We start from the raw sequence: 26,779 nt of genomic DNA, 5'->3' as shown, positions 1-26,779 counted from the left end.
AGGTGGGATACAGTATTGATCTAATTATAACATTTTTTTCTGCTACTATTGGAAAGTGCGGCTAAAAATAGCATACGGTTTGTTAATATATTTTTAACTAATGGAGAATTATTCCTTCCATGGATTTTTTAATAGGGTATTTGATAATTATATGGGAGTCTTTTAGCTCTTCATTATATTCTATAGATTTTCAAAGCCATCTTTACAAAAACCTATTTACATTTCTGTATCACCTTATTGATTAAATCCCTCCATATTACATTCCAAAGCGAAGAGACTTCGCAAAAGCAGCATTAGCCTCTGACGCTTAGCAGTCTTGGACATAGAGCTGGAAGAGAGAAAACAGCCCTTCCTTTAATACAGCATGCCTTGGAGGTATCTGAATGCTTTCTTTTCTTTTGAAAATCACGACCACGATCAGCCTTTTGCCACGGTAACCATGACATCCCTCAAGAGTCCTACAAATGCACATTCTGGCCTTGTCTGTAACAGGGCGATACACCTTATTCACCTGTTAGTCTGCAGATGGAGAACTGGATCCGTTCCAGAGGGAGCTCTTGCTTGTCGGTGGTCAGAGGTGGGAACGGCTCTCGGGAGCTCCATCCCCCAGGGGCAGTTCGGCCCCTTACGGAATCACCGGGGGATGGTGTGTGTGTGTGTGTGTGTGTTGGTGGTTTGCCACTAAAACTCTGGCGAGGTGTGCTGGCACTGTGTGGGTGTCCACCCCACCTCTCTCCATCTCATCCCATCCCACCTCACATCTCCCTACCCATCCCACCCGACTTCACCCAGCCCATATCTCCCTACCCCATCCCACCTCACCGCACCGCACCCCACCTCACTCACCCCATCCCTCCCCATCTCGGGGCAGGGGGCCGACACCCTGAGGGACGGAAGCTTTGCCACGCACTAGTAGCGAGGACACAAACCGCTGCCTGGTTCCTACCGCTCCCCGGGTGCCGGGGGCGACATGAGGCCCTCGCCCGCCCAGCCGTCCCCACACGAGCCGGGAAGGCCACCGGCCCCCGCCGCCCGCGCTGGTAACCCACACCCGGCGCGGGGCGGTGGGAGGCGAGAGGCGGGGCCAGCACTGGAGTAGGCGGGGCCAGTTTGATCCACGCATTTTTATTGGTGGATCCCGCCTGCTTGTTTGGGTGGAGGGGTTTGCTGATAGGGTTGCGGCGTCCCCTCATCCCTCCCGCCTCGTCCTCCACCTTTGCCTCAGCGGCGCGGGCAGGCGAGAGGTGCGCGGTGCTCGCTGAGGAGCTGGCGGCGCGGTCCTCGGGGCTCGGCGGCGATAGGTGAGGAGGGCGGGGAGGCGAAGACGAGCCAGCCACAGGAGGTAAGGGCGGGGCCGCTGCCGTGACGGGCTTCGTCCCCGGCGGGGTCGCCCGGTTGCAGCCCTGCCCTGCCGACCTGGCGCCGTGCGCCCGGCGTGGCGGTGTTATGTAACCGCCCCGCCGGCTCTTCCCACGGCGCCCGCGGTCCTGCCCTCTCCCCGGGCCAGCTCTTACCTCGGGGGCTCCGTTCACCGGTGCCTTTTCGGACGCGGGGGGCTGCGAGGCGAGCCCGGGGCTTCTCAGCGTTCGGCCGTCCTCCGGTGGGGGTCGGTGCCCGCCGCGCGGGTGGCTGGAAATGGCCGGTGGGCCGGGGGGCAGGCGCGCGCGGAGGGAGGGCGCCGCGGCGGCTCGTCCTGCGGGGCTGGGGGCTCGTCTGCTGCGGGGGAGGGGGGCCTGGGGAGAGGAGGGAGCGACCCCGGGACGGGGGGAGGTGGGGGGAGTTACAGCCCCGCCGGGGGTCGGCTCGGAGCAGGTGGGCGCTTGCAGCCGTGCAGCCCTGTCCCGGCTCCTCGTTACAACTCGAGGCTGGCATGCAGGAGTCGGAGCGAAGCCCGTATCCCTGAGGGAGGCTCTGCTTGGGCCGCTCTAAAGTTAGCTGCAGCATCCCACGCCGCTGTTAGGTGATGCTGGTATAACAGGTAGCTCTGCAAAATTGTTGGTTTGTTTTTTTTCCCGGCCTCTCCTAGATTCTCTTGTGTCTCTTTAAAATATTTTGGTCTCTTTACTACTTCAGATTGGAGTATAATCTGGTTTCCTAAAAGGAAAATGTATAGTAGGTTTATACAGCTGAAAGAAATAACAGAAATGAGAGTTTATGTAGTTTATGATGAGAGAAGTGAGAGTAAATGTGGTTTCGTCAGGGGTTAAGCTTTGCATGAGCTTCTGCGTTAGGCTTTGAAGTTCTGAACTTAAAAATTGGTTTGCTTGTTTACCTAGTTAAAATGGTTGCCCTGTAGAAAAGGAAAACCCTTTCAATGAAAATAGGTAGTCACTGTAAAGAAATCCTGCTGCATTTATTCTTGCAGTAAAACTAAATTATACAGTTGCACATCATTCCTGAACAGGTGGAAGTCTGAATACTGTGAGAGTATAAAACAATCTGAAAAACTACAAATGCATCACAGTAAACAAGGATAGAGGAAGTTTTCCTGTAGATCACCTTTGTTAACTGGTACCTTTCTTGAACAGCAGGTAGTGTCCCATTCTTCTTTAACTGCTGAGGAGGAGTTGTCATCTATGTGATCTAGTTTGGCTGTCTTCTTCCAAATACTGTAGTCTGTATTCAGATTCAGTGGCTTGGTTTGTTACTGTTTGTATTGAAAATGTTTGTCATTGCTTTGGTGTCCTTAATGTTTTTTAAGTTATAAATTACTTCTGTGTAGCAGCAGAATATCCTTTTCAAGGGAAGTTTGAAATCTTATTCCAAGTCATAATGGCATCTTGAGTATCTTCTTGGAGTTAAACACTTGAACAGCTCCTGTTGCATGTAGCCCTGAAATACAGGGTTTCTTTCTTTTTTTTTTTTTTTCTCCTCTGAATAGGGAAAAGGAAAGTAGGTCTTCGTAAGAATTGGGGTATAGTTATGAATTTTATGTTACAGGCTAGAAGGCTATTAAACGAGTGTTCCACTGACCCCTGTGTGAGGTGACAGGATCTGGCTGAAGGCCAGTGACGTTGTAATACTTCGTGCCCCTTATAAAACTGGCTCGCTTTAAATAGAGTAGCATGGAGGCCAAGTGAAGGTAATCAGAAAGCTTGTTCTGGTTTCTTTAGGTTTGGGGATGGTTTTTTGTTCTTTGACTACTTTAATCAACCACTGTGGTTACCATAGTAACCTTAATCATCATCCAGCTCCTTGACTTTAAGAACAGCATACAAAATCTTCACACCTGGCATTGGTTGCTCAAAATGTCATCTTCCTATTGTGGAATGGGGCTGGAGTCTTAGGGTTGGGCACCAGTGTCTGCTGACTTATTTTCTCCAGGACTGGAGATACAGATTGCTTAGCAAGGCATTGCTGGCTGAGTCCTTTACTGGTCATAGGATATATCCCTGGCATGGGAGGCACGGCTGAGCCTTCTGAGCAACATGCAGGTCTTTAACAGCTTGAGCTGGCCAGCCCTGCTTCAGATGAATAAAAGTGAATAGTCCCTTTGGACGTTAAAAGCTTCCAAAAATAGTTACAAAGTCTCAGCTAAATTTAATATGGCTAGAATGTCAATGGAAAGGATTAGCACATTTGGGATTTGCACCAATTAGCATTAAAAAAAATAAATCATCGTATCTGCCACTTCTTTGAGAGGAATAGTGGAGATTGATGTTTTTGTGTGGGGCTAACCAAACTGCAGTTAAAATGTGAGTGGATTTCACAGTACCAGTAACTCTTATTACTGTAAGGGGAATAGTCATTATCCAGGCAGGAGATGCAGAGGTGAAGGTTGAGAGAAGGGGTTACTATAGTCTCTATTGCTTTTGAAACTGCAGTGGCTCATTAATCCTGTCACATGAGGTCCTGTTCTGCTCTAATAAAGTAAAATGTTTCCCTTTAAGTCCATGGGAGCTTTCCATAGCGAAGAACTAACACCATATAGAAACAATACTAATCTCCAGTGTTCATTTTGCAAAATGGAATGAAGTTTCAGTAGGTTACTACTATCTGAACTTCCCTGTTACAGTTGTGCCTTCTGCCAAAGTATTCAGTGTGGCTCCAGTTGATTTCAGCAGGATTGCATCCTTAGCCTTCTAGCTTGTAATATAAAATTCATAACTATAGAAATTGGTGACTGCTTTCATTAAGTCAGTGAATATTTTAAGTAAAAACTGATTCTTTCAGTAAATTCTTACTCAGTGGGTTTGGTTCTTCCCCCCCAACCCCCTTGTCCTTCGAGTTATGGTAAAACTTGCTGTCTGGTGATGTTTTGTTTTTTTACCCATGGGAGCAGAGGTGGAATCCCTGCACTTTCTCTGGACCCTTCTAGAAAAAACAACTGCAAATTTTCTTGCTTTGTATTTTTTTCCCCAAAATCTTCTTAATTCCTGTAGAGTATGGTTTCCAGGTTTGCAGTTAAGACTCAATAATACTTTTAGTTTACAGTGACTATATTTAAAGCTTCTATTTGTAACATTTTGTTTGTTTTATTCTATTTTTAGTCATGTTGTTTGTCATGGCAAGCAGTGTTTAATAAAAAAAAGTAAAGTTTCCTAGCGATTTCAAGGGATACGTGCCTGTTACTTGATGTTGCTCAGGGAGTTGTGGGCTTTTTATTATTCTATTTTTTATTTTTAAAAAAACTCTTAGGACAGGAAAATAGCCACCGAGGAAATGCCTCATTAGTTTCCATAAAAACAGTGGGTAAATCTCTGTGCTTGGTGATATAAGGCATTGGTCCATTCAAGCTCTTCATGTGCTCAAGTTGTCTTCATTCAGTAAAATTTCAGCTGAAGTACTCTGCTCTGTAGAGGTGTAACTTCTTAACAAGATGCACATCCTTGCTCTTTCAGTTTTTCAGTAAAAAAGCAATACTTTTTGCTAACAATTTTTCAAATAGAAACTTCAGTAAGCTATTACTGTTTGCCAATGAATATAATTTTCTTGATGGTCTCTGCTAATTTTAGAGGTGCACCATGTCTAAAACCAGTGTGGTAACAGAATGAATACTTAGCTCCCACCTGGAATCTCTACAGAGCTTTTGGTTAAACTGTCCACACAGTGGCTGCTATGGTTTTCCAAGGGTTAATAGCATTGCACTCTTAGGGTACTCTATTCTTTTGTAATGTATTTTGTGACTTCAAAGTCTAGTGTCAGAACCCTACACCAAACTCAAAAATAACTTAAAGCCCACCCAGACATAACCTGGGTTCTTAAAGGGGAAAGGGAGAAGCAAATGCCCAACTCGGTTTGTACTCATTACGTTTTAAAAGAAAGATGATTACAGTTTAATGTTATGTGGATGTCTGTCTTGGTTTTTTGGTGATATAAAAGAGACCATAAGGGGTGGGGAGTTGATTTATTTTGTCAAAAGCTGTGGAAAGGAGCTTTAATATAAATGGGAATGTGATCCAGTGATTGTATTGTAGTTACGTAAAAGATAACTTTTAATTGGGTTTATTTTCTATGTCAATCCAGTTCATGGATTATACGGGATTTAGAATTAATTGTTTTAAGGGATTTGAAATGTAAATTCTTTTGTTTTAAATTAGTAGAATAATTGGGAAGAGAATATTTTTTGACAGACTACTGCCTGGAAGTGGCTAAGTAAACTTAGAAGAAGCGACAAAACACTACCACCGAGAAAACACCCGGGGCTTAGGTGCTTGACAGACATAACAGAGGATATGTATTTATTACTTGTTTTTTATTTGTGTGTGTGTGTAACGTTACAATGCAGGAAAAGGTAAGATTTTCAGCTCATGACTGTCTGAAGATAACTTCTGATACAGTAATTTACGAAGTTCATGCAGAGGTGTGAAAACTCAGATTATAATTCCATGAATGCTTTAAGTAGGTTAGTTGCCTAAAAGTACAATCCTAACCTTTGCTGTTGTCTGTCCATTCACAAAGCTGGCCCTCATTTTTTTTTTTTCTTGCTACAAATAGTCACGCAGTAATGAAGTGAATCAGGTCAGTTATCTACCTAATGGAGTTAAACCCAAACTTTTTTCATTAGGCCTGGTCTTTTCTTTTAATTGAATCAGTTTGTGTGGTTGTGCCGTGAATTGGATCAGGAGGTGCTTTCTACACTATAAAAGGTGTTGGAAGGAGAAGCCTGAGGTGGACAATGGACTGACTATGTTGCATCTTTTGGCAGAAGTGCTAGTTTGTCTGGTCAGAGTCCGAACTTACAGCGCAAGGGTTTGAAGTGTGCTAACAAACATTGTTGATTCAAGTACATTTATGCCCTCTGATTTCTCGTTGAGCTCAGACTCATGGGCAGTTTATTTCTCTTGGGGAATATCTGTGCTTTATTGGTGAGATTTCTATTTTAATTGTGGTGCAGTACGTGGCACTTGCCACGTAAAATTTATGAAAAAATAGTTATTCCATATGGATGTTTTTAACTGTGCAGGTCCCATCTTAAATTGTGCAGAGGATTTAATAATCAGGATATTTTAAGTTTACTTGCTAGTGGAGGGAATACTGATCAGAATTCTGGGTATATCTTAAGTGTAGACAAGGCATGTGCATGGATACACACCTTATGTACAAGATTAAGAAGAGGTGGTCAAAAGGCATACAAAACAGTGGCTTCCTTAAGAAGACTTGACCAATACCCAAGTCCCACTGAGCAAATCTCCTTCAAGAACTGACTGAAAAAAGCAGCAAGCTTTTCTTGTTAAAGGGCCCTACTGCTGCATAATGGTAAAGTATTTATTAATTTCTAATTTCAGATGGCACTTTGAAGCCTAGAGATTGTGGAATCACTTGCTATAGTGCATGCTCATTTCCTTATTGCCAACTAAGATGGTTAAAAAACTGAACTTGGCATGGTTGTAACCTAAAGTCCTGTTCTGTTGCTTGTCATAGTGGTTTTGCTTAATTCTTAATTTAAAAGCTTCCTTTCCTATCTAGTACCTTATAATATGGTTCCATCAGGAACAAACAATAAACAGTTCAGTGAAGAAACCTGTAGACTTTTCTGACTTCTGTCAATGTATTGAGATCCTCTACTTCTCTGTACACAGTAATAGCTTTGTTATGCATTGGGGAACAGGATGCATGAAGCTTGTTAGCTGCCATGATCTTTAACATTACTGTCGTACTTTACAGTGAAAGTGAAGCATATGTATTGGACTAAAAGTACAGTTTGAGAAATTGGCTAATATAGAAATGTGTATGGAAAACAAATCAATATACTGTATTGTCTCTCTTGTGCTACTTTGTCTCTGAGTTCCATTCAGCCAGTGGATGCCTGTTTTGTTTATACCCCAGGACACTCTGGTAGGTATAAAATTTCCCTACTCCCAGTTCCATTTAATCTTCACTCTTCTCACTAGAATGCTTATTGAGTGTTAATTCATAATCAAAATTCCTACAACTTTTGAACATCAGTTTGTCTTTATCCTCTTTGGGTCCGTTGTGTAAAGCTGGTTTTGAAGCATCTCTGTTTGCTGAGTGGACTCTTCCAGCTTAATGCTTGGTGGGAAAAAAGGATTTTACCCAGTGTGACTATAAAATAATCTTCACTGACTGCACATAGTTTGCCTTTTGTGAATGAAATACTTCATACTCACTGGCAAAAGTGTACTCTCCCATCTAAATTATATTTTGTATCATACCGGGCTTGAGTTCTATTTTCATAAAACTAAAAAACAATTAATCTCATCTTGACACAGGCTAGACGCGATGGCAAACATGTTTAGAGGTGATTGAATTTGGAGTAGATGACCTATTATTTCCTGCTAGAGTTGTGATACATTCTGAATTTTAGTTTCTTCCGCAGTAGTGGCTGCTGTGAGGACTTCTTTATAGCACTTACCTGGGTATGTTTACATTGAAATGTATGGTAATACTAGGCTTAAGTGAGTTGGTTCAAAATACCAGAGGCAATCAATGTTGCTGTGATACAGAGTTCCTACTACAATTATATACAAACTCATAAATTATTGCATGCGTAGATTACAGGACTAGGAAACTATTTTGTTTTAGCTGTGTAACATATTTTAGTACCTGGGAAAAGAGGACAGCTAAGATCTGTGACCTGCCAGCTCTCTACAGATCATCATATGCACTGTGAGTGATACTGCTGCAGAACATCTACCTCTGGACAAGGTTCTGAATGATACCTGTGTAATTTGGACTAGGTGACCTCTGCAGGTCCCTTCCAACTTAGTTGTTCTAATACTGGCTAATAAATCTCTCTATCACGCGATTTGAAAGTGTGGTAAGTATGGACTCAGTATTCAAAACTGATACTTTTGAGCATGACTTTAGCTTGTTTTCTTGTGAACTTCTGTTGTTAGCCCTGAGACTTCGGCAACAATTACTGACATTTCCATAACATGAGGTTATAGAATGATGTGTTCTGTCATAGGCCAAATGTCATTTCACACCAGCAGCAGAAATGAGGTTATATGAAGGCACAGGCATGGCAAGATACCTCTATAATTTAGTTTTGCTTTACTGTGATTAAGTGTAATAAACCCATAGGGTCTAATTTTGGATACTAGTCTTAAATAGTGTATTTGAGCTAATATTTACAACTATTTATAGAGAATAGCCAGTATGCAATAGAGCAAGAGCAAATCTGAAACAGATGAGCACACTGTGTTTATGTAACTTTCTAACTCCTTATGTTATGAGGAGAAAAAGCAGCCAATGATTGCATATGTTACCAAAAGAAACAAAACTATAAGGGAATTATTCATCTGCGTAGCTTCTAGTTAACTTAGTGGAGCTCTATAGAGGTTATAGGTTGATGTCTAATGTACCAATACTAAGGACTGATAAATACCTGAATTTATACTAATTAGCACACTGATAATTAATTGGACCTTTACTTAATCCCGTCGGCTGGTATGAAGTTTACTGTTGTATCAACAGTAGGGATACTGTTTGATGTATGGGCTTGTTGCTTCTACCTGTCTTGAAATGTCTGCCCTGATGGATTTGCAGTAAAGGCTCCAATATCAGCAGGATTTTCTTAAAAGGTGGTGAGAATTATCTCTTGAGTCCACTCTTCCATCACCTTTTATTTACTTCCTAATGTGATTAAGATGCAAACAAAGAAATTGCAAATGAGCATGGAAAACCAGGGTATGTTCTGTCCTTAAACTGTAGAAAAAATGGCTTTTCTTTGTAATGGTGATGTGGTGTAGCTGTGCTGTTTTTCAGTGATTCTGTGTTCATATTACTTTCCAACAGGGTCTTTTTTTTTTTTTTTTTTTTCCTTGAGTTGATGCCTGGTAAAATTTTCAGTTATTTTCATTTTCTTCTTAGCCAGTGTGTTACACTTTCTGTCAAAGCTGACTGCAAGCTCAGAAGCACCAGCCTGCCTTCCCAGTGACAAACATGACTCTCTTAAACCCAAATACAACATACTCTTTGCCCTGAAAGAAAATACTACTTAAGTAATGCCTTGCTTCTGGTTGTGTTATGCAGCTTGTGCTGAATTGGTTTTGTCTTTTCTGTGGTAATAAATGAAACTTAAAGCAAAGTCCCTGTTTGAACTTCGGTGACACTAGTTGTAGTGCCCTGTTTCAGAGGTCAATTGTTGCCTTAAATTAGTGTGAAGTGTACTTTCTACAAACTAAGCCCCCAAACTAAAAATTTCTGGATTAACTTTTGTATGTGTCTTTCCATGCTGCCAGGGATGAGGGGAGACTCATACTTCTTTGGAATGCGAGGCCTCGATCACTATGGCTGCATCTCGGAAGATGGACGACAATTCTTACTCTACTCTATAAATGGAGACAACGATTTAAAGAGATGTTTTGCAGAGGAAGACTTTCATGAAATAATTGACTTCAATGATCTCCCGAATTCTCTCTTTGCTTGTAATGTTCACCAGTCTGTGTTTGAAGATGAGGACAGTAAGGTACAGTGTCACTTTCCATATTTTTAATGTAAGATAAATATATACCTTACGTTTGTATTTATTGCTGTTTCATTGAAACAGCAATAAATCTGTCATGTACAAAGAAACCATATTACAAATATGACTTCTTTCTAAGGTGATGACAACACTGCCATGATGTCTGTTTCGAGAGCTCAAAAGCCTTTTTGTCAACTACAGTGAACAGAAAATTTTCTTCTTCTGTTTAGATTTGCAGAATACTAAAATGTGGGTACACGTCTTCATAGTTGCAGTCATGATGGAGCTGGCGAAGTTAAACATGTGAAAGTTCCTGCCGCTTGCTGATAACGTACCACTGTGGGAGGCTGCCATTCTTGTATTTTCTCGTAGAATCATTTGGTTTGGAAAAGACCTTTACGATCATCAAGTCTAACTGTTAATTCAGCACTGCCAAGTTCACCACTAAACCATGTCCCTAAGCACCACATCTTTTAAATACCTCCAGGGATGGTGACTCAACCACCCCCCTGGGCAGCCTGTTCCAAGGCTTGACTGCCCTTGCTTGACAACCCTTTCGGTGAATATGTTTTGTCCTAATATCCAATCTAAACTTCCCCTAGTGCAACTTGAGGCCATTTCCTCTTGTCCTGTTGCTTATTCGGAGAAGAAACAGACCCCCCCCACCTGCCTACAGCCTCCTTTCAGGTAGTTGTAGGGAGCAATAAGGTCTCAAAATTAGTTATTTCAGATAACTTAAAGCATGTATGTGGAAAAACCTAAAATGAAGGGTAGTGAGAACAAAGATGAGGAACTGCATGAGAATATTTTTAACTCTGTAATTAGTCTAAAACAAAATGTTGAAAACAATATCCTCTTAAAATAAAAAATCTGTTTTTGCCAGAAGTGTTCGGTTCTTGTTTCTTAGCCTAGTATTCTTCCTGATGGAGATGTCAGGGATATAAAACTGATAGCTTGGGGCTTTGTCTGATGACATTAGTCTAGGCTAATTGTTAAAGGAACATCTGAGGCTGCTTGAATGTCTTTTCTGGACAAGCTGGCAGTGGTAAAGTGGGGTTTGGCTGGAACTAACTGATGCGCTTTCCAGAGAAAACTAGTTTTGCTGGGACCAAACCTGGCCATCATGCTTAAAGGATCTGTAGTGGGGAACTTACTAGATGAAAAGGAAATAAAACAAGACTTCTAAGGATGCAGGTTAAACCTGTTAAACGTACTGAAAGCGGTATCTGTTGAGGTTGCACAAATGGAATTGTTTAGGTTTAATTTTTCAGGCATCTTCATCTTCCATAATCTGTGAAATGTGTGTATGCTTGAGTAATACAGATTAAAAGAAAATAAAAGTTCATACCACAGCCCTAAACAAAGTGGTCATATTTAAATTAAAAAAATCCTACACTAAGTTGTAATCTTGGAAAACTGCACCATTTTGTTTTCTTTGTATATGGTTTTAAACTAAAAGAGGGTAGATTTAGATCAGATATTAGGAATAAATTCTTTACTGTGAGGGTGGTGAGACGCTGGCCCAGGCTGCCCAGAGCAGCTGTGGATGCCCCATCCACGGAAGTGTTGAAGGCCAGGTTGGACAGGGCTGGGGGCAACCTAGTCTAGTGGAAGGTGTCCCTTCTCATGGCAGGGGAGCTGGAACTAGATGATCTTTAAGGTCCCTTCCAACCCAACCCATTCTCTAATTGTCTAAGGCCTTTTGCTGATAAGCATGTTACATTTATATTGTGTCATTTTGTGGAATTTTGTGACAGTCTGGTTAGAACTTCACTGATGTTGAAGAAGTCTGAAAGTCCACTTTTAATGGAAGAAAACACAAGCCCATCTAGAACTAAGAATCCTTTTTTCATCCTGCAGAGATTCTGTCCCCACTTGCTCCTGAGCTTTCCCTTTCGAGAGCTGTATTCTGGTGTTTAGCTGATGGCTTAGTTAGAAAATGGAATGGATGATTATGTAAGTATGTGGGATAGCAATCCCTAAAGACTTGCAGGACTTAAGGATGTGTTTTAAGAATAGCAGCTGGGTTGTGGAGGTGGGTATTCTATTCTGTGTGCATGTCTGTAAACTCTTTGTTGATGACATTGATTGAACAGCTCTGTTTGCAGGTAAGTAGTTATTCCTGTGAGTGTATTTACCTAGATGGCATTACCTTCAGATTTCTCAATAAATCCAAGAACCTAGGGCGCTGATTAATATTTTTATTATTCCTGTAGAACATATATGTTTAATACCTATAGTTCCTTTATATATAGAGTATTTATATATATAAATACTATACTATATAGTATTATATAGTTCCTATATAATACCTAGAATTCCTTTCTATTGTTAACTGTTGATGCAGGATAAGAGCAGACGTGAATTCAATAAAAAATACTGTCAACTTACTAAGCTAAAGTTTTTAAAATCCCACACAATCACAATTAATAAATGCTGCTAACAATCATCTCTTAAATTACACATTGATCCAATGTATATGTAGCAGTAATTTAACCAACATACTGCAATAATGGTTATATCTACAGTAGTTGCGTTGTGTTACCTGTTCTGCAGAAAGTAAAGTTTTTGCAATGTATCTTTGACTTTTACTCCTACCTATGCTTTTAGGAGGAAACTGGAGGTATGAGTAGCTTGGAACTTACAAGTTAGCTAGTAAAGGAAGCCAGAGAAACCTTCATTATAAATGGTTGTTTTGATTTGGTGTGTGAACTTGCTGCATAAATAATATTCATATATTTAAACTCCTGAGTGGCTCTGGCATGCAACAGTATTAATGTAAATAACTCATGCTGACAGCTTTAAAGTTAGTTACCTGAAGCATCCAAGAGGCTGAATTGTCACATTCAAACTTGTAACACAAATTTCTAAGCAATATACTCACTAAAGATAGCTTTTAAAAGCAGATGCCTTACATATTTTTGTTTTAATTTGAAGGCATTTAACTACTTTGTATCAGATATAGGATAAATTCCAGTTTGTGCTTGAGTACTTCCTTGCAGCAACCCTGGGAAAACACCTAGCAGCATATACGCCTGCACTGTGCGTAAGTCCATTTGCTTTTGTCAGTTCTTGCTGCGGCCTGTATCAGATACACCCTTTCACCAGTATCATCTGGCTGTACTGCATCTCTCAGAAAGGGCTTTGTGTTGCCAGTCAAGAGGGATGATGAGTCTGAGATTTGGATCTTCATTTTCTGAAGATGAAAAATTCTTGCAGCTGAAGGCTCTGTCCTTAACTGACAAAGAAACTGTATGGGGCCAGGCTTGAGTCTTCCTTTGGGTGGCACCCTAAGGTCTCAACCTGGGCAGTGAGTCTGAAGAGTTGTGGGCCCTGGGATCCTGGAGACAAGCCAGAACCATCTGGCTTCAAGAAAGCTGCTTGGGAGTAACTGCCTGATTTTTAGGCAGTGGTAGAAGAAGGGAGGAATATAGATTAGTGCTAGCTATGTGTATCTGATTTTGCTACGGTAACAGGGTGGCTGGTCAAAAAATATTTCCCTACCTTTCAGACCTGTGTTTTTAGAAAGAAATTTGTACTTGGGAGAAGAGAGTGCCCCAGATAGCTGGGTCAATAATACGGGCATTTAAGAATTTGTACAGGATGGCTTGGCAGCTTCAGTGCACCAAGAGCTTGCTACAACTGAAGGGAGGTGGCTTTGCTTATCTCTACTCCCATCCTGGACAGCCTCATTTGTACAGAAAAAGAAATTGTACTGTCTTTACAATATGACTAGAAAATACTTAGATTTTTAGTAAGGAAGAGCAAAGGAGTTGAAGTGGGCTATCCAACAGGTCTGTTGCAAAGCTGGGATCACATTCAGCTGTGTTCCCGTCTCTGGAGGGACTGATAATTTGTTTTGGCATATAACATGTTAATGGTAGGGGCAGATGGTTTTGGTTTTTGTAGTGTACAGCACTGACTTGGTCAGGTCATGGAAGTCATATTGTAAAGAAGCTTAAAATGAAATTACCCCTAAACCCTGGGTTTTGCCACATGTCTTTTGGAAAAACTGATGGCACTGCTTAAGTGAGCAAGATATGGTGAAATTGAGATTGTTATTTTTGGCTGACTGTGTGACTGAATGGAAGGTGCTGCTCCTTTTATCTTTCCTGATAAAGCAGTTGTGGTGGAGAGTCAAGGGGCATAACTAATTACTCCTAAGGATGGATGTGTGTTTTAGATGTTAATTGCTACACATAGCCCTTAGGCTTTCCAGATAGTAACCCTTTTGTTGTGTTTTTGTTACGTATATTTCACTGTTTTGTAAAATCATCCTTTTTGTAATGTGACTCTGTAATTTCCTTCAGGCTGAAACTGGTAAGCCCACTGTCAAAGTGAAGCGTCTTTGTCTCTTAAGATGGTTTCTTTTAATGTTGTAATGCCTCCGGAGATGCTTACACAAAACTTCACTATTAGAATATGCTTATGTGAGGGAATGATGTGTTTCCTCAAGCTGTTTAGAGGCTGTATGCTCTTTCTTCCACTGTTTTGGTTCAAATTGGAAGGAACACCTATTAAACTTGATAGTTGTATTTCAGGTAACGAATGATTTATCATTTTCTGAGCATTTTAGTTATGGTGGAGTTACTTAGGAAATGTTAGCCAAAGTCCATTAAGTGCTTTTTCTTGCCAGTGTAATTCAAACCATTAGGAGATAATATTATTTATGCAGGAAAAATTACAGTGACCAAACATGTGCCCAGTTCTGGACTTGCCAGTATAAGGAAGACATGGACCTGCTGGGGAGAGTCTAGTGAAGGACCACTAAGATGAGGAAGGGGCTGGAGCATCTCTCTTACGAAGAAAGGCTGAGAGAGCTGGGACAGTTCAGCCTGAAGAAGAGAAGGTTCAGGGGGGATCTTATCAGTGTGTATTAACACCTGAAGGCTGGGTACAAAGATGGCAGAGCTAGGCTCTTCTCAGTGGTGCCCAGTGCCAGGAACGGAGGCTGTGGGCACACTGAAGCACAGGAAGTTTGCTCTGAACAACAGAAAACAGTTTTTTTTACTGTGAGAGTGACTGAGCACAGGTTGCCTAGGGAGGTGGTACAATTTCCCTCCATGGGGGTATTCAAAAGCTGTGTGGATGTGGTCCTGGGCTGGCTCTAGGTGGTCCTGCTTGAGCAGGCGAGTGGACAAGATGACCTCCAGAGGTCCCTTCCAACCTCCATGAGCCTGTGATTCTGTGAACATATGTTGAAGTGTATCCTAATTCTTCTGGTGAGGAGCGTCAATGCCATGCATGCAAGATTAGGGAATGAAGGTGATTAAAAACGCATTTCCTGAACTATAAGCTTAATGGAGGCAGGGTGGGGAAGGGAGGAGAAAAGAAGCTGAACTAACAAGTCAAAAAGATAATCCTACTTTAATGGAAGGGCTTTCTATGAAAACAGTTAATATTTTCATGAGGGATTCTTTCACATTACAATTTTATTTGCGTATATTGGATGACTACTTGCTTTTACTACAGCAGCCTGGTTAGACTACCTTTGACTCCCCCACCCCAAGATGTATTATTGAGCGTGGGCCTTGAAAAAGATATAAGGATAGATACGTCAAGTGAGTGCTGGAATATTTGTCTAATGATGATGTTTTAAGAGAACTCTGTGGCCTGACTTGGGAAGGCTTTTTTCCTTTGTACTTGCATTCAGCTTTCTCAACAAAGCATATCTTCATGCTGCTGTTCTTATTTTGAAGGTGCAGTAAAAGGCACCAAACTGTTCAGTAGTCTGCTGTGTTGTCTTCTAACTTTTATATGTTGATGCTGGAACTGAAACTTCCTACTGATGCTTTGACTCTGAAGCATGTAATTGAAATGTGTCTGTTCAGTGCTACTTCTAAACAAAGTGGAGCCAGTGTGTCTGCTGCCATGTGTGAAATGTTTCTTTGATTCCCTTTTCGTACAGACTAAATCAAGAAGATGCTCTAAGAGGCAGGCTTTGTTTCTGCAGGGGAAGATCTGTTCCTTTTGACTTTAGATTTTTAAAAATGTAGATTATGAAGTCAGAACCTCTTTGGTCATATTACATCACTGAAGCCTCTAGGTGTTGAGTCATCATTATATTTAGAGGGTGGCACACTTCTTTTTAGTCTAATATTAGTATTCAAGCATGGACTCAGTGGAAGGTCACCCTAGCAAAGATGAAGTCAGTGCTCTAAGGCTGGAAAGGAATGCAGGCATCATTGTGCCTTCCTGGTACACTTGCTGTTGCTTTGTTTTACTTTCAGTTTTTCTACCTTTTAAGGTTGTTGTCCGTTGATACGATAACATTATCAGAAACTGCCACTTGAAGCAGACTGTGCCTTGTGCTGTGGAATCTCAACCTACTTTGTTTTGTTCTGCTTTATAAATGGAGTGAATGTTATTCCTTGTCATTCTGTGAAAATTGAGCTTTTTCTTTACTATACACTGTATACGCAGCTAATAAAATAAAAATATGGAGAGCTTGCAAAAAAAAAAAGGCTGCAGGAGCAGTTTTCTTTAGCACTTCATGAATCATAGCTGCCCTCTGGGAATCCTATCTTGCACTCTTCCCTGGGTGGTGGTTTACAGACATCCAAGAATTTTTTTATATGATAATGGCAGCATTAAGATAAAGCTATAGGAGGCTGTTCTTGTTCTGAGAAGTGTGCAGTCTGAAAAATACATTTTCCATGGCACCTGTATTTTATTCTGTAACTTATTTCACATACTTCTGCTGTGAAGTCATTTCGGTGCAACACAGTATTTCAGCTGAAAACATCTATGAACTTTCACTCTGCATCTAAGATCCTGTCTGACTGCTGGAGTAATAATCCCAGCTTTTTCAGCCCTATTATGAGTCTTCCCTACAGCCTAAAAAAGCTGTTGATGTTTTTTCATTCATAAACCTGCCTTAGTTTACTTCCTATGATATAGCTGCTAGACCTTGTTAGTCAGCTATGTATTGGCACATGGGATGAGACGCTCTATAGCTGTAATTTTCATGCTTTACTTACAGGTCAGTTGTGAGTATTGAGGAGCTCTGATAACAAAAGCAGAAACTTCATGAAGTCAGACACTGTATCATATCAGCTATCTAAACGTGTATAGCAGTGGGATCCATAAAGCATTTTGAGTGCCTGGAACTCCCTAGGACTAGAACTACAGTAACAATAAGGTGCTGTGGCTTTACTGGAGAAAGGGCAGTAGCAAAGTTAATTTTCACTGGCTTTTGGGATCTGTTGGGTATTTATTTTGGTTTAGGGGGAAGAAAATGATTTAAACTTGGTGTGGTTTACATAGTCAGAATTTTAATACATATTTGTAAGGAGGTTATTTAAGGTTGTTCTTGTTCCTGTTAACAAGACAACTTGCATTTATTTAGATACATAGGGTCTGACACTTATTTTCTGAGGTGATTTGCAGAATTTCTAGTGGGACTGTAAGTTGTTAGTCTAGTCTGGTTTAGGCATTCCTTCTGCCTTCCCAGGTAGGTTGTTCTGGCTGTTAGTAGAAATGCTGAATCCTTTCAGTGTCTTTCTGGAAAAATGCATAAGCTTTATGCCCTTTGTGTTTCTTAGAAGGATACTGAGATTTTGTAGTTGTAACATTATGGTCAAGGTGAATCTGCATATGCCCGCTTCCTCCCATACAAGTAGAAGGTATACCTTGGCCATGATTATCCCGTTGTCATCCAGAAATTGCCAGGCTTCGTGTATTTCTCAATTCAATTCCTGCTCTGAAAATGTGTGGGTGTGTTTTTTTTTTTTTTTAAACAAAACCCCCTCAACTAACCAACCAGAAAAAAACAAGTATTCCTGAGCCTGAAACGGCGCTGTCTGTAATGTATATGCTGTCTAATAACTTATGCAGGACTTGGGGTTATTTTCCCATCCATGCACAGGGTGCTTGGTAGCACAAATACCCTTGTTTCGATGGGAGAACATGCCTGGCAAAAGACCAACTGGGTTAAAGGTAGGCCTGTATTCATTGCAGCTGAAATTTGGAGGAGTGCTTCAAAGCATCTAACTATACTAGTTATTTGTAAATTACAAAAATAAACTGATTAATGTTCTTTCCAGAACACACAAGACAGCAGTTACTGTCTGCTTTTTAAATTTGGAAATGTACTTTTCTCCTTAAGAGCAACTATGGAAAAATTCTTATAGTGTCGACTCTCTGGTCGTGCTCTCCTCTGCAGTCTAGAGGGAACGCCTTATCTCAAGAAACCAGGGTGGGTGGGAAAACTTTCCTGGGAAAGGACCATTCAGGGTAAGTATTTCAATTTTTTTTTGTAGAGAAATATTTTCTTATCAGTTCTGCTAAAATACACAAAGTTTTAAATAATAAGACATTTTAACAAAGGTGTTTGTAAATCCATGCCAAGGTTTATGAGGACCTTCTGTTGTGGCATGAGAAAACAGGCTCTGGGGGCCAGAGGGAATTGCAAGGTCTTACCTGTCAGTCAATAAAGAGTTGTTCTGTTAATTACTCAGTCTTCTAGCTGAATGGACATTGTAGGATAATCTGTGGGTAGGTCTGAGATCCCTAAACACTGTACATATTTAAGATTAAGATTCCACTTTGCAGTTTTCTGTCCTCTGTAACAGGTTGAACTAAATTCCTGGACTTGAATGCCTTTTGATCTTCAAGGAAGTCGGGATCTGACCTGCAACACTGAGGCTAGTATACCTGTCCTCTGAGCTCCCTGCCAGTGTTACCTGGGATGTGGAGTTCAACCAATGACTTCTGCTGGCAGAGAAGTTTTGTTGTTGTTGGTTTTTTTTCCTTCTGATTATCCTGCTTTAAAATATTTGAGAGTTTGACTGTATGTACGTGGAATTCAGAGTCTTTTTTTCACAGGACAGTGGTAGGATCTGTTGCTTTCTGGGCTAAGTGAGAAAACTCAGCAGCAATGTCTCCATGTAATTTTATGCTGTTACATAGGTACCAAGTTTGAGAGATTTGGATTTATTGTAACTGGCAATACTTGCTATTGTTGACTAGTGTTCCCTGGTTTTGTGTGGGTATTTTTTTTTTTTTTCTTCTTGTCTGGCAATCTGAGGTGTAGCATGTTCTTGTAAAACAAATTAAAGCCAAGAAGATAGACACCAGGTCACACTTGGAATAAACCACAGCAATGACTTCTACAGGAACTTCTTGCATCTAATTGAAACTTAGGTTGGCACAGTGCATATTAATACAAGAAGTCAACCCTTCAGGTATCTGCTGACACAAGCAAGAGCTACATCTTTCTAAGGGAAAAACTGCCTTTATGCTGTTTATAGAAAAGCCTTTCATTTGTTCTACTAAGTAGTTCTTATCAACTATTATCTGCTAATAATCAAACACAGTTTTGCCCTTCTCCTTCCAGCAAACTGTCATTCTGAAGTCAACAAAAATACTGTTTTTCTAGCTGATGGTAATCAAAAAGTGCAGTAAAGCCATTCTAATGTGGTTAGGGCAGCAGCTGTTCTTTATTTTAATACCATCAGAGGTCCTAATCCATCCACAAGTTCTGATATCAGCTTTCTGGCCCAAGGAAAAGGCTGCTAACTGAAGGTCAGCCTTCATTACCAATGCATAAAGACATTGCATTTACAGAAGCTACATTCTGGCTTAATCACATTCAAAATGGTAAATTTACAACTCTTAATTACTGGTTATTTAAGGGAATTTCTCAAATGTTTTGAACAAAATGTTAAGAACACCGCCCTAGAGTTTAATGTAGTTAGTAAATCAATGCTTAATGGAAATGGGTAAGAAGTAATGCTTGAAAAAGAATGTCTTCTTCGAAAATGAGGGATACTGGAGGGTGATTTGAGGTCATACAGAGTGGAGGGGAGAGACACAGCAGGTTTAAGATTGTGCCATTGGTTAAGAAAAATTCCCCAATAGATTTTAGCATAAGGTGGGAGATAATATTCAAGAGTTGAATCAAGGGGGAAGAATTAGCGATTGCTTCTGTACATTTGAAAACATGTTTTCGTCTGTGCCTGATAAATTCATGCTTCTTCACAGTTGATGGAAGTTTTAGCATTTGCTGCAGTAGTGCAAGGACTTCTCCATGGCTGTGTTCTCTGATTCAGTCCTCAGGCAGCAGATCTGCTGATAAACTGTACCATTTTGTCAGCTGGGAGTTTGCTCAAACTTTTGAGTTTCCTGTGTAGTATGAGTGCGTGAAGGGTTTTAGAAATGTTTTGTACTCTTTTTATTGTCTTGCTTTAATGTGATTACTTTTAACTGTAGGTTCTTTTGCTCTAATTTGATTGCATTTTATGGACACTTTACCCTGCTTAGATTACATGACTTTTGTACTGAGCTTTGAAACTTAATATGGAAACAGAGGCATTGCAAATATAGTGTATGTCTCAGAGGGTTAGAGAAACCTTTTCCATGTGATAGAGACTAATGAACTGGAAGTTAAGATGAGAGTAGGTTGGGAAAAAGAAATTACAGTATCCCTGGCAAGAGAGTAATGAAGGCATCTATTACACTGCAGCAGGGTAGATTCAGGTCAGTATGTGTTGTCTTTAATTGGTTTTGCAGTTAGTCTAAAAAGCATAAAGACATTGTAAGGCTGCAGCATGCAATCACTGAGAAATTTTGCCTTTAGTGCTACTGGAAATAGTATTGGGGAGAAATCTGGCGATTTCATCCCTGTTTTTCTCCAGTGTGTGTCTGGTTTACAAGGGAAGAACAAAACTGGAAACCAGGTGCTGAGGAAACGAGGTACCAACCCCTGACTGAGTGGGAGTTGGCCCCTGCTTTAAGGCCTCAATAACAGACTGGTGTGCACCATGGGGCTGACTTCTAAAAGCCATGAAAAAGTCATGTTGATTAATTATCTGTCTCTCTTTCAAGATACTACTTATTAAAAGCTTCAGGGTTTTTTGTTTGTTTGTTTGTTTAACAGCTGGAGTTTGTGGCATCCCAGACTTAAAACAGTCAGTTCACTAAGGCTGAAATACCACCAGTGTTGAAGTGAAGGAAATGGGTATTTCACATGGCTGAGCTTGTGTTGCATCAAGCCACAGGGCTATCTAGATCAGTATTCTGCCAGTTTGGAAACTGGAGTTATTTTTATTTGCTTTTCTTTCAGTTCCTGGGACAGGGCCACGTACAGACTGACAGCACTGACACAGCACAGCAGAGTCTCGCTACTATACAATATCAAATGTTTTTAGTACATATTAGCAAGTTTACTTTCTTTTGATGTTGGTTGCTTTCACTTCTTGCCTTTGCAAAGCTTTTGGGTGGCTTTTCCCAAGAATGTGTGTTTAACAAGCAAAGAGAAAATTCAGGTTATGTAATGATAGATATTTAAATGAATAACCTCTACACACATTCTGTTCTTACCTGCTAGTGATCCTGTTCCTCTGAATAGATGTGTGTGGCTACTTCTCATAGTCTGACTTAAAGGTTTTCATAGAATCGTTTAGGTTGGAAAAGACATTTAAGATCGTTAAGTCCAACCATTAACCCAGCGCTGCCAAGTCCACCACTAAACCATGTTCCCATATACTACATCTACAAGTCTTTTAAATCCCTCCAGGGATGGTGATTCTGCCACCTCCCCGGACAGCCTGTTCCAGTGCTTGGTGACCTTTTCTGTGAAGAAATTTTTCCTGATATCCAATACAAACCACCCCTGGTGCAATTTGAGGCCATTTCCTCTTGTCCTGTTCCTTGTTACTTGGGAAAAGAGATGACCCCCACCTGCCTACAGCCTCCTCTTCAGGTAGTTGTAGAGAGCGATAATGTTTCTGCTGAGTGTCCTCTTCTCTAGGCTAAACAACCCCAGTTGCCTCAGTTGCTTCTCATCAGACTTGTGCTCCAGACCCTTCATCAGCTCCGTTGCCTGTCTCTAGACACACTGCAGTACCTATATGTCCCTTTTGTAGTGAGTGGCCCAAAACTAAACACAAGTGTTTGAGGTGCAGCCTCACCAGTGCCAGGATGCTGTTGGCCACCTGGGCACACAGCTGGTTCATGTCCAGCTGGCTGTTGACCAGCACCCCCAGGCCTTTTCCCACCAGGCAGCTTTTAACCCAGCATAGCGTAAGCCCGTTCTAAGCTATGAGCAGCCAGTCTCTCCAGGACAATACTGTGGGAATCAGGCTTTACTAAGGTCTGGGTAGACAACAGCCACAGCCTTTCCCTCATCCACTAGGCAGGTCATCTTGTTGTTGAAAGAGATTGGGTTCATCAAGTAGGATCTGCCTTTCATAAGCCTGTGCTGGCTGGCGCTGATCCTGTTTCGGTCATGGACGGTTCCAAATTCCTTTGAAGTCTGCTGCTGTCAACAGGAGCAGCAGAAATATATCACAAGTGTTGTGCTGTCCTTTTAATAAGTCTTTCCCAAAGAGATTGTTTTATTCATTACTGGTTGTCTTAAATCTATCACTCTTACACTTTTCAGACTACCTGCTGTTTAATGACCTACATATAGGAAATGCATCATGTCCTGTGTATGTGTTTAAATTTTGAGAAATTTTTGTGGTGCTGTCACTGAAGCATAGTTCAGATTATCTATTCAAAACCTTATTGCACTGTATTCTTTCTGCTGATATAAAATGTACAATCAGATTGACATTGTATAGTGACAATAAAAACCATTTAAAATAGTTTATCCAAACTGTGTATCTGCATTTCATGCATTTAATTCGGGGCTAAGAATTAAATCCTTATCTGATATTTGTCAGTCTTAAAGCAGAAAGAGATGGATGTATGCATTATCAACTTACAATACTTTTATTGGATACATTACAAAAGATGATGAGATTTTTCTGAAACTTGCATCTTTTATTCCCAGTACAATCCCGTATTTTGTATTTTTCCAGCCCATTCTTCTCTCTTGGTTTGTTTTTGTGGCCCCCCCCCCCCCCCCCCCCCCCCCATTAGTAGGTCTTGCACAGATCTACACTTCGAATGAGAATTATTCCATGTGAAAAACAGACCACCAACTACTTCCTGGTAGTATATATGAAGGGTGGGGGTAGACACTGGATTCTCAGAAAACTCTTAAGCTGAAAGTCATTTGAGGACAGTGACTGTTTTAGGATTTTGCGTGTTTTCTGTACCACAAATAAATGGTATACAGTTTCTGGATGGGCTGGTCTCCTTAAAATATTAGGTACCTACCTTGCTTTTTCTTCTACATCTGCATTAATGCCCTCCCTAATGTCCTCCCTACCTTACTTTGCTTTTGAAGGACCTTCATCTGTCTTTTATCCACATCTTTGTAGCATATAGACTCCTATTAACGCCAGACCTGTAAAACATGGGTTGTGTTAGTATTCTGTGATACTGATTTTTTTTTTAAGGGAAAACTTTAGATTCTTGTTAATGCCGTCTGTGGTTTTGAGCTTTGTGGTACACCTGAGTTGCCATCTGTATGGCAGTTGTTTAGCTTGTTTTTCTTTTTTTCTTGATGTCGTATCTTAGCTGTGTGTAGGGTGGGGTGAAAGAGTATTTGAAACTGAGATTCTCACTTCTGAAAACTGTAAAAACACCAATGCTGTGGAATTTGAGATTAAAAATATGAAAGTGAAAAGCACTTACACTTCTTTCTGATCTCTCCTTGCACCTAATAATCATGCGACATGTCACCTTGATAATGAAGATAATTTATACCCACTTAGACTATTTACACCGTATAAGGGAAAGTCCTGGCTGATACAGAAGAAACCAATGCTGTCTGTGGTCTGGTTGTATCAAGTGCCATGGGTGCCATCTGCTGACTTCTTCATGTACCACATAGCTCTTAGGCTGTGGGAAGAAGGGAAAATACATTATGTTAAGGAATGTAGCTATAAATATCCTGCCCCTTGAATATTAGATAAAAATTAAAATTTTTAATACTTGCTGGTTTTGTGTGATATGAGCAACAATGTTCACCCTAAATGTATTTGTGTTTTATTCCAGCCCTGCAAAATAGTTTTACAGAGTAATTGTTACTGTCAGAGTTCTTTTGCAGTGTTTTTGATTATGACAAACCTAGATCTTAATTTTTGCAGTGTATTGTTGCTCATTGTCTGAACTTGGCTTCTAGCGATATACTTTTTATCTTTTCAAATTTTTTTACATTTCTAAACTCTCCTCATTCCACTTGTTGTATTCTATCTGTGGCATCCTGTGTATAGCTAGTAAGTGAGACTGAAATAATGTCTTAATTGTGCTTGCTTGCTTGCAAGCCTGGTAAAAAATATTGTTTTCCTCAGCGAACATACCAGCAGTGCTACCAGGTAAGGTGTATAATTAATTGGCCATACGTGATTTAGTAACAAAGCTGAAAGAAAGTCCAGACTGAAGGAGTACAGTGTAGCTAAATCCTAGAGTAGTTTATAGCCGGTTTATTAAATTGGTTTTAAGGGGAAACTTCTGTTTTGTCTTGCTTGTCGTAGTTTTCTTTAAAACCTAAATTGATGCATTGCTTTGGGTCACTTAACTGAATCTACTGAGAAGAAATTCAGTCCTAATAAGCATGGAAGTCTAATCTCTGATGCTATAGTTTTAAACCGTGTTGCTGCTATAAATCAAATAACATTCTGGCAAGAGTTCCAGCACTATGATGATCTTTTCAACTGAATTTTTAAAATGGTCCATGACATGCTTTTGGCTGAGGACAAATAGTACATTCCCTAACGACTTCCAGGCATGGTTTGGGAGTCCGCATGGTCCCAGCAATCATTCCCAATAGCCATTTCAGAAGCCAAGAGTAAAGCTAAGAGTTTCCTCGAAATAACTTAGTTATCATTAATAGCACAGATGTGGCCAGAACATGGGGGTTTATGTCATGGCCCTAACTGCACCAACAGACTTTGATTACTGTGACCAGTCTCACCTTCTTACTGGTCCAGAAACTCCATTTAAGCTCAGCATGGGGCTTTCATTCCTGGCCTGAACAATTACATAGGTCTACCTGTCTCAAGTCCTGTCCTTGGACACATACTGTAGCCTTGGACTTACGTTGCAACTTTTCTAGTTCTGGCTCTGGGCCCATCTCTTTTTCTCCCTGACTCCCTAGACAGACCCAGACCTGTTCCCATCACCTTCTGTGGCCAGGGTTGTCAGTGGTTGCTATGACCAGCACATTGTTCAGCCCACCCTGTTCAGATGCTGCCCTGGTCTGTGAGGGCACTGCCTGTGCTGTGGTCACCCTCAGCTTCCACTTAATCCTCATGCATGGAGCAGCTTTGCTGTCACTACTCCCTGACAGTGGCCTGAGGACTTCGGAATGGGCCTTGACAGCACTGAACTTACATCATGTAGAAGCAGTTCCATTGTCCTGATACCAGTTGAAGCCTGCTGGATTAAGTGGAGATTTCTCTTGTGATATCTTGGGATCACATGATTGAACATATGTTCAGGGCTTAGGCTAGTAACTCATGGAAGTATTGCATATGAAATGGAGACAGTAGTTCTAGAAACACCTAGTGGGGGACAAAGAATGTGTTTTAGACTGGGTGCACCTTCTTCACGAGACCCTAGTGTAAATTAAGTGGTGCTTCAGAGAGACTCAGCATAGCTGGAAGCAGAATGCAAAAGGCAGATCCTGATGGAAAGTAGTGTGTCTTCAGTCTTGATGAACGTCAGTGCCAGAGGTGATGTGCCTAAGGTGGTTTGCTAGTGTCTGAGTCCACATGTGCCTAGCAGTAATGGATTGAACTTGAAAGTACAGGCAAGTCAGAAATGGGAGTTTAGAGAGGTTTATAAACATTCTGTCTTCCTGTTACCTGATCTTTCAAACCGTAGTAGAAAATATAGTATCTGCAGAGGAGAATAATAATTGAAAATATTGGAGTGAGACCATCAAGAACCATCAAGACTGGTGTATTTCCTACCCAGCTTTATTTGCATCTAACAAAACACTTGATCTTCCAGAGGTTTTTTTTCCTTTGTTGTAAGGACAAAAGCAAAACATTTGGAAGCCTTTAACCCATAAATGGGGTCACTGAACCCCTAATGCAGAAGTGCTGTGAAGGTATGTGCTTGGGGGACAAGCACCAAGATTAATTTTCCAGGTTTTTTGATCCTTTCACAGAACTTGAGGCCAGTTTCCCTACTTTGACTTCAGTTTGAAAGGAGCATGCAGTCCTTTAAAATTCCATTTGAATCTTCTATGGCTGAATGGTAATGAAATTAGTATTTTTTCCACCAAGAATTTGATTTCTTTTCTTAACAAAAGTTTTCTACTGAAACCCATTTTGACTGAACAAAAAAAACCTTGTGAATTTTCATCATGACCTCCTTCTAAATACCTGAGATAGATGCCTACCTACTTTATCAGAAAGATTAGACAAAACATCTGAAATGGGAATTCATACAGTTCTTTTACCTTTGCTTTTTTCCTCTTGCTGTTTGCTTTCTTCTGGATCACAGTCTTGCTTCTTGCAGATTATAGGATCAGGGCTTGCTGCTGTGTGCATTTTCTGTCTGTCATTTTATGATGTAGGTTCAATTTTCAAATTACTTTAACTAGAACATACTTCTGTAAGATGATTTGTTTTTTAAAAGCTTGCATTACCGTGATATGTTTGATAGATACGTGAAATGGTTATATAAAATTTCAGAGTTTATAAAGTCACTCAAACTCTGAATTAAAACACTGCCAACTTGTACATTGCAGTTGAACTGAACCTGAGTGGGAATTATGTGCAAGGTAGGAATGAAACATTTTATGTAACTGATATTTAAGTGCTCTGCGATGCTGAAGGCCCTTTGCCAAAAAGCTAGTATTGATATAAGCACCACAGGAAACCAATTGCTTCTCAGTGCTTTGCATTAATAAATTGCTTTTAATACTTCTTAATTGTCTGCTGAGCTCAGAATCCTAATGCATTTTTAAATATCCAATGTTTCATCTCTTTGTGTGTGTGCACTTTCATATTTTTTCAAGATTTTACGGGTGTCCTACTGGGCTAGCTAAGTTTTGATGAAATA

At 40.6% G+C, this 26,779-nt stretch overlaps 1 protein-coding gene across 2 annotated transcripts in view; it reads left to right on the top strand.

The window, feature by feature from the left end:
- Window positions 1-1,175: 1,175 nt before the first annotated feature.
- RCAN2 (regulator of calcineurin 2) overlaps window positions 1,176-26,779 on the top strand; it is a 92,494-nt gene continuing 66,890 nt past the window's right edge. Inside the window, exons 1-2 of one of the 2 annotated variants that reach the window (XM_056343789.1) lie at window positions 1,176-1,301; window positions 9,648-9,874. In XM_056343789.1, coding sequence (XP_056199764.1) covers window positions 9,650-9,874 — 225 coding nt within the window. In that variant the 5' untranslated portion in view covers window positions 1,176-1,301; window positions 9,648-9,649. Of the gene's footprint in view, window positions 1,343-9,647; window positions 9,875-26,779 lie in introns of both variants that reach the window. The other variant, XM_056343788.1, reaches the window with a different exon arrangement.

The sequence above is a fragment of the Falco biarmicus genome, chromosome 6 (genome assembly GCF_023638135.1).
Source record: "Falco biarmicus isolate bFalBia1 chromosome 6, bFalBia1.pri, whole genome shotgun sequence".
In the NCBI taxonomy this organism is placed as follows: Eukaryota; Metazoa; Chordata; class Aves; order Falconiformes; family Falconidae; genus Falco; species Falco biarmicus.
This window is presented reverse-complemented; position numbering and strand designations above follow the sequence as displayed.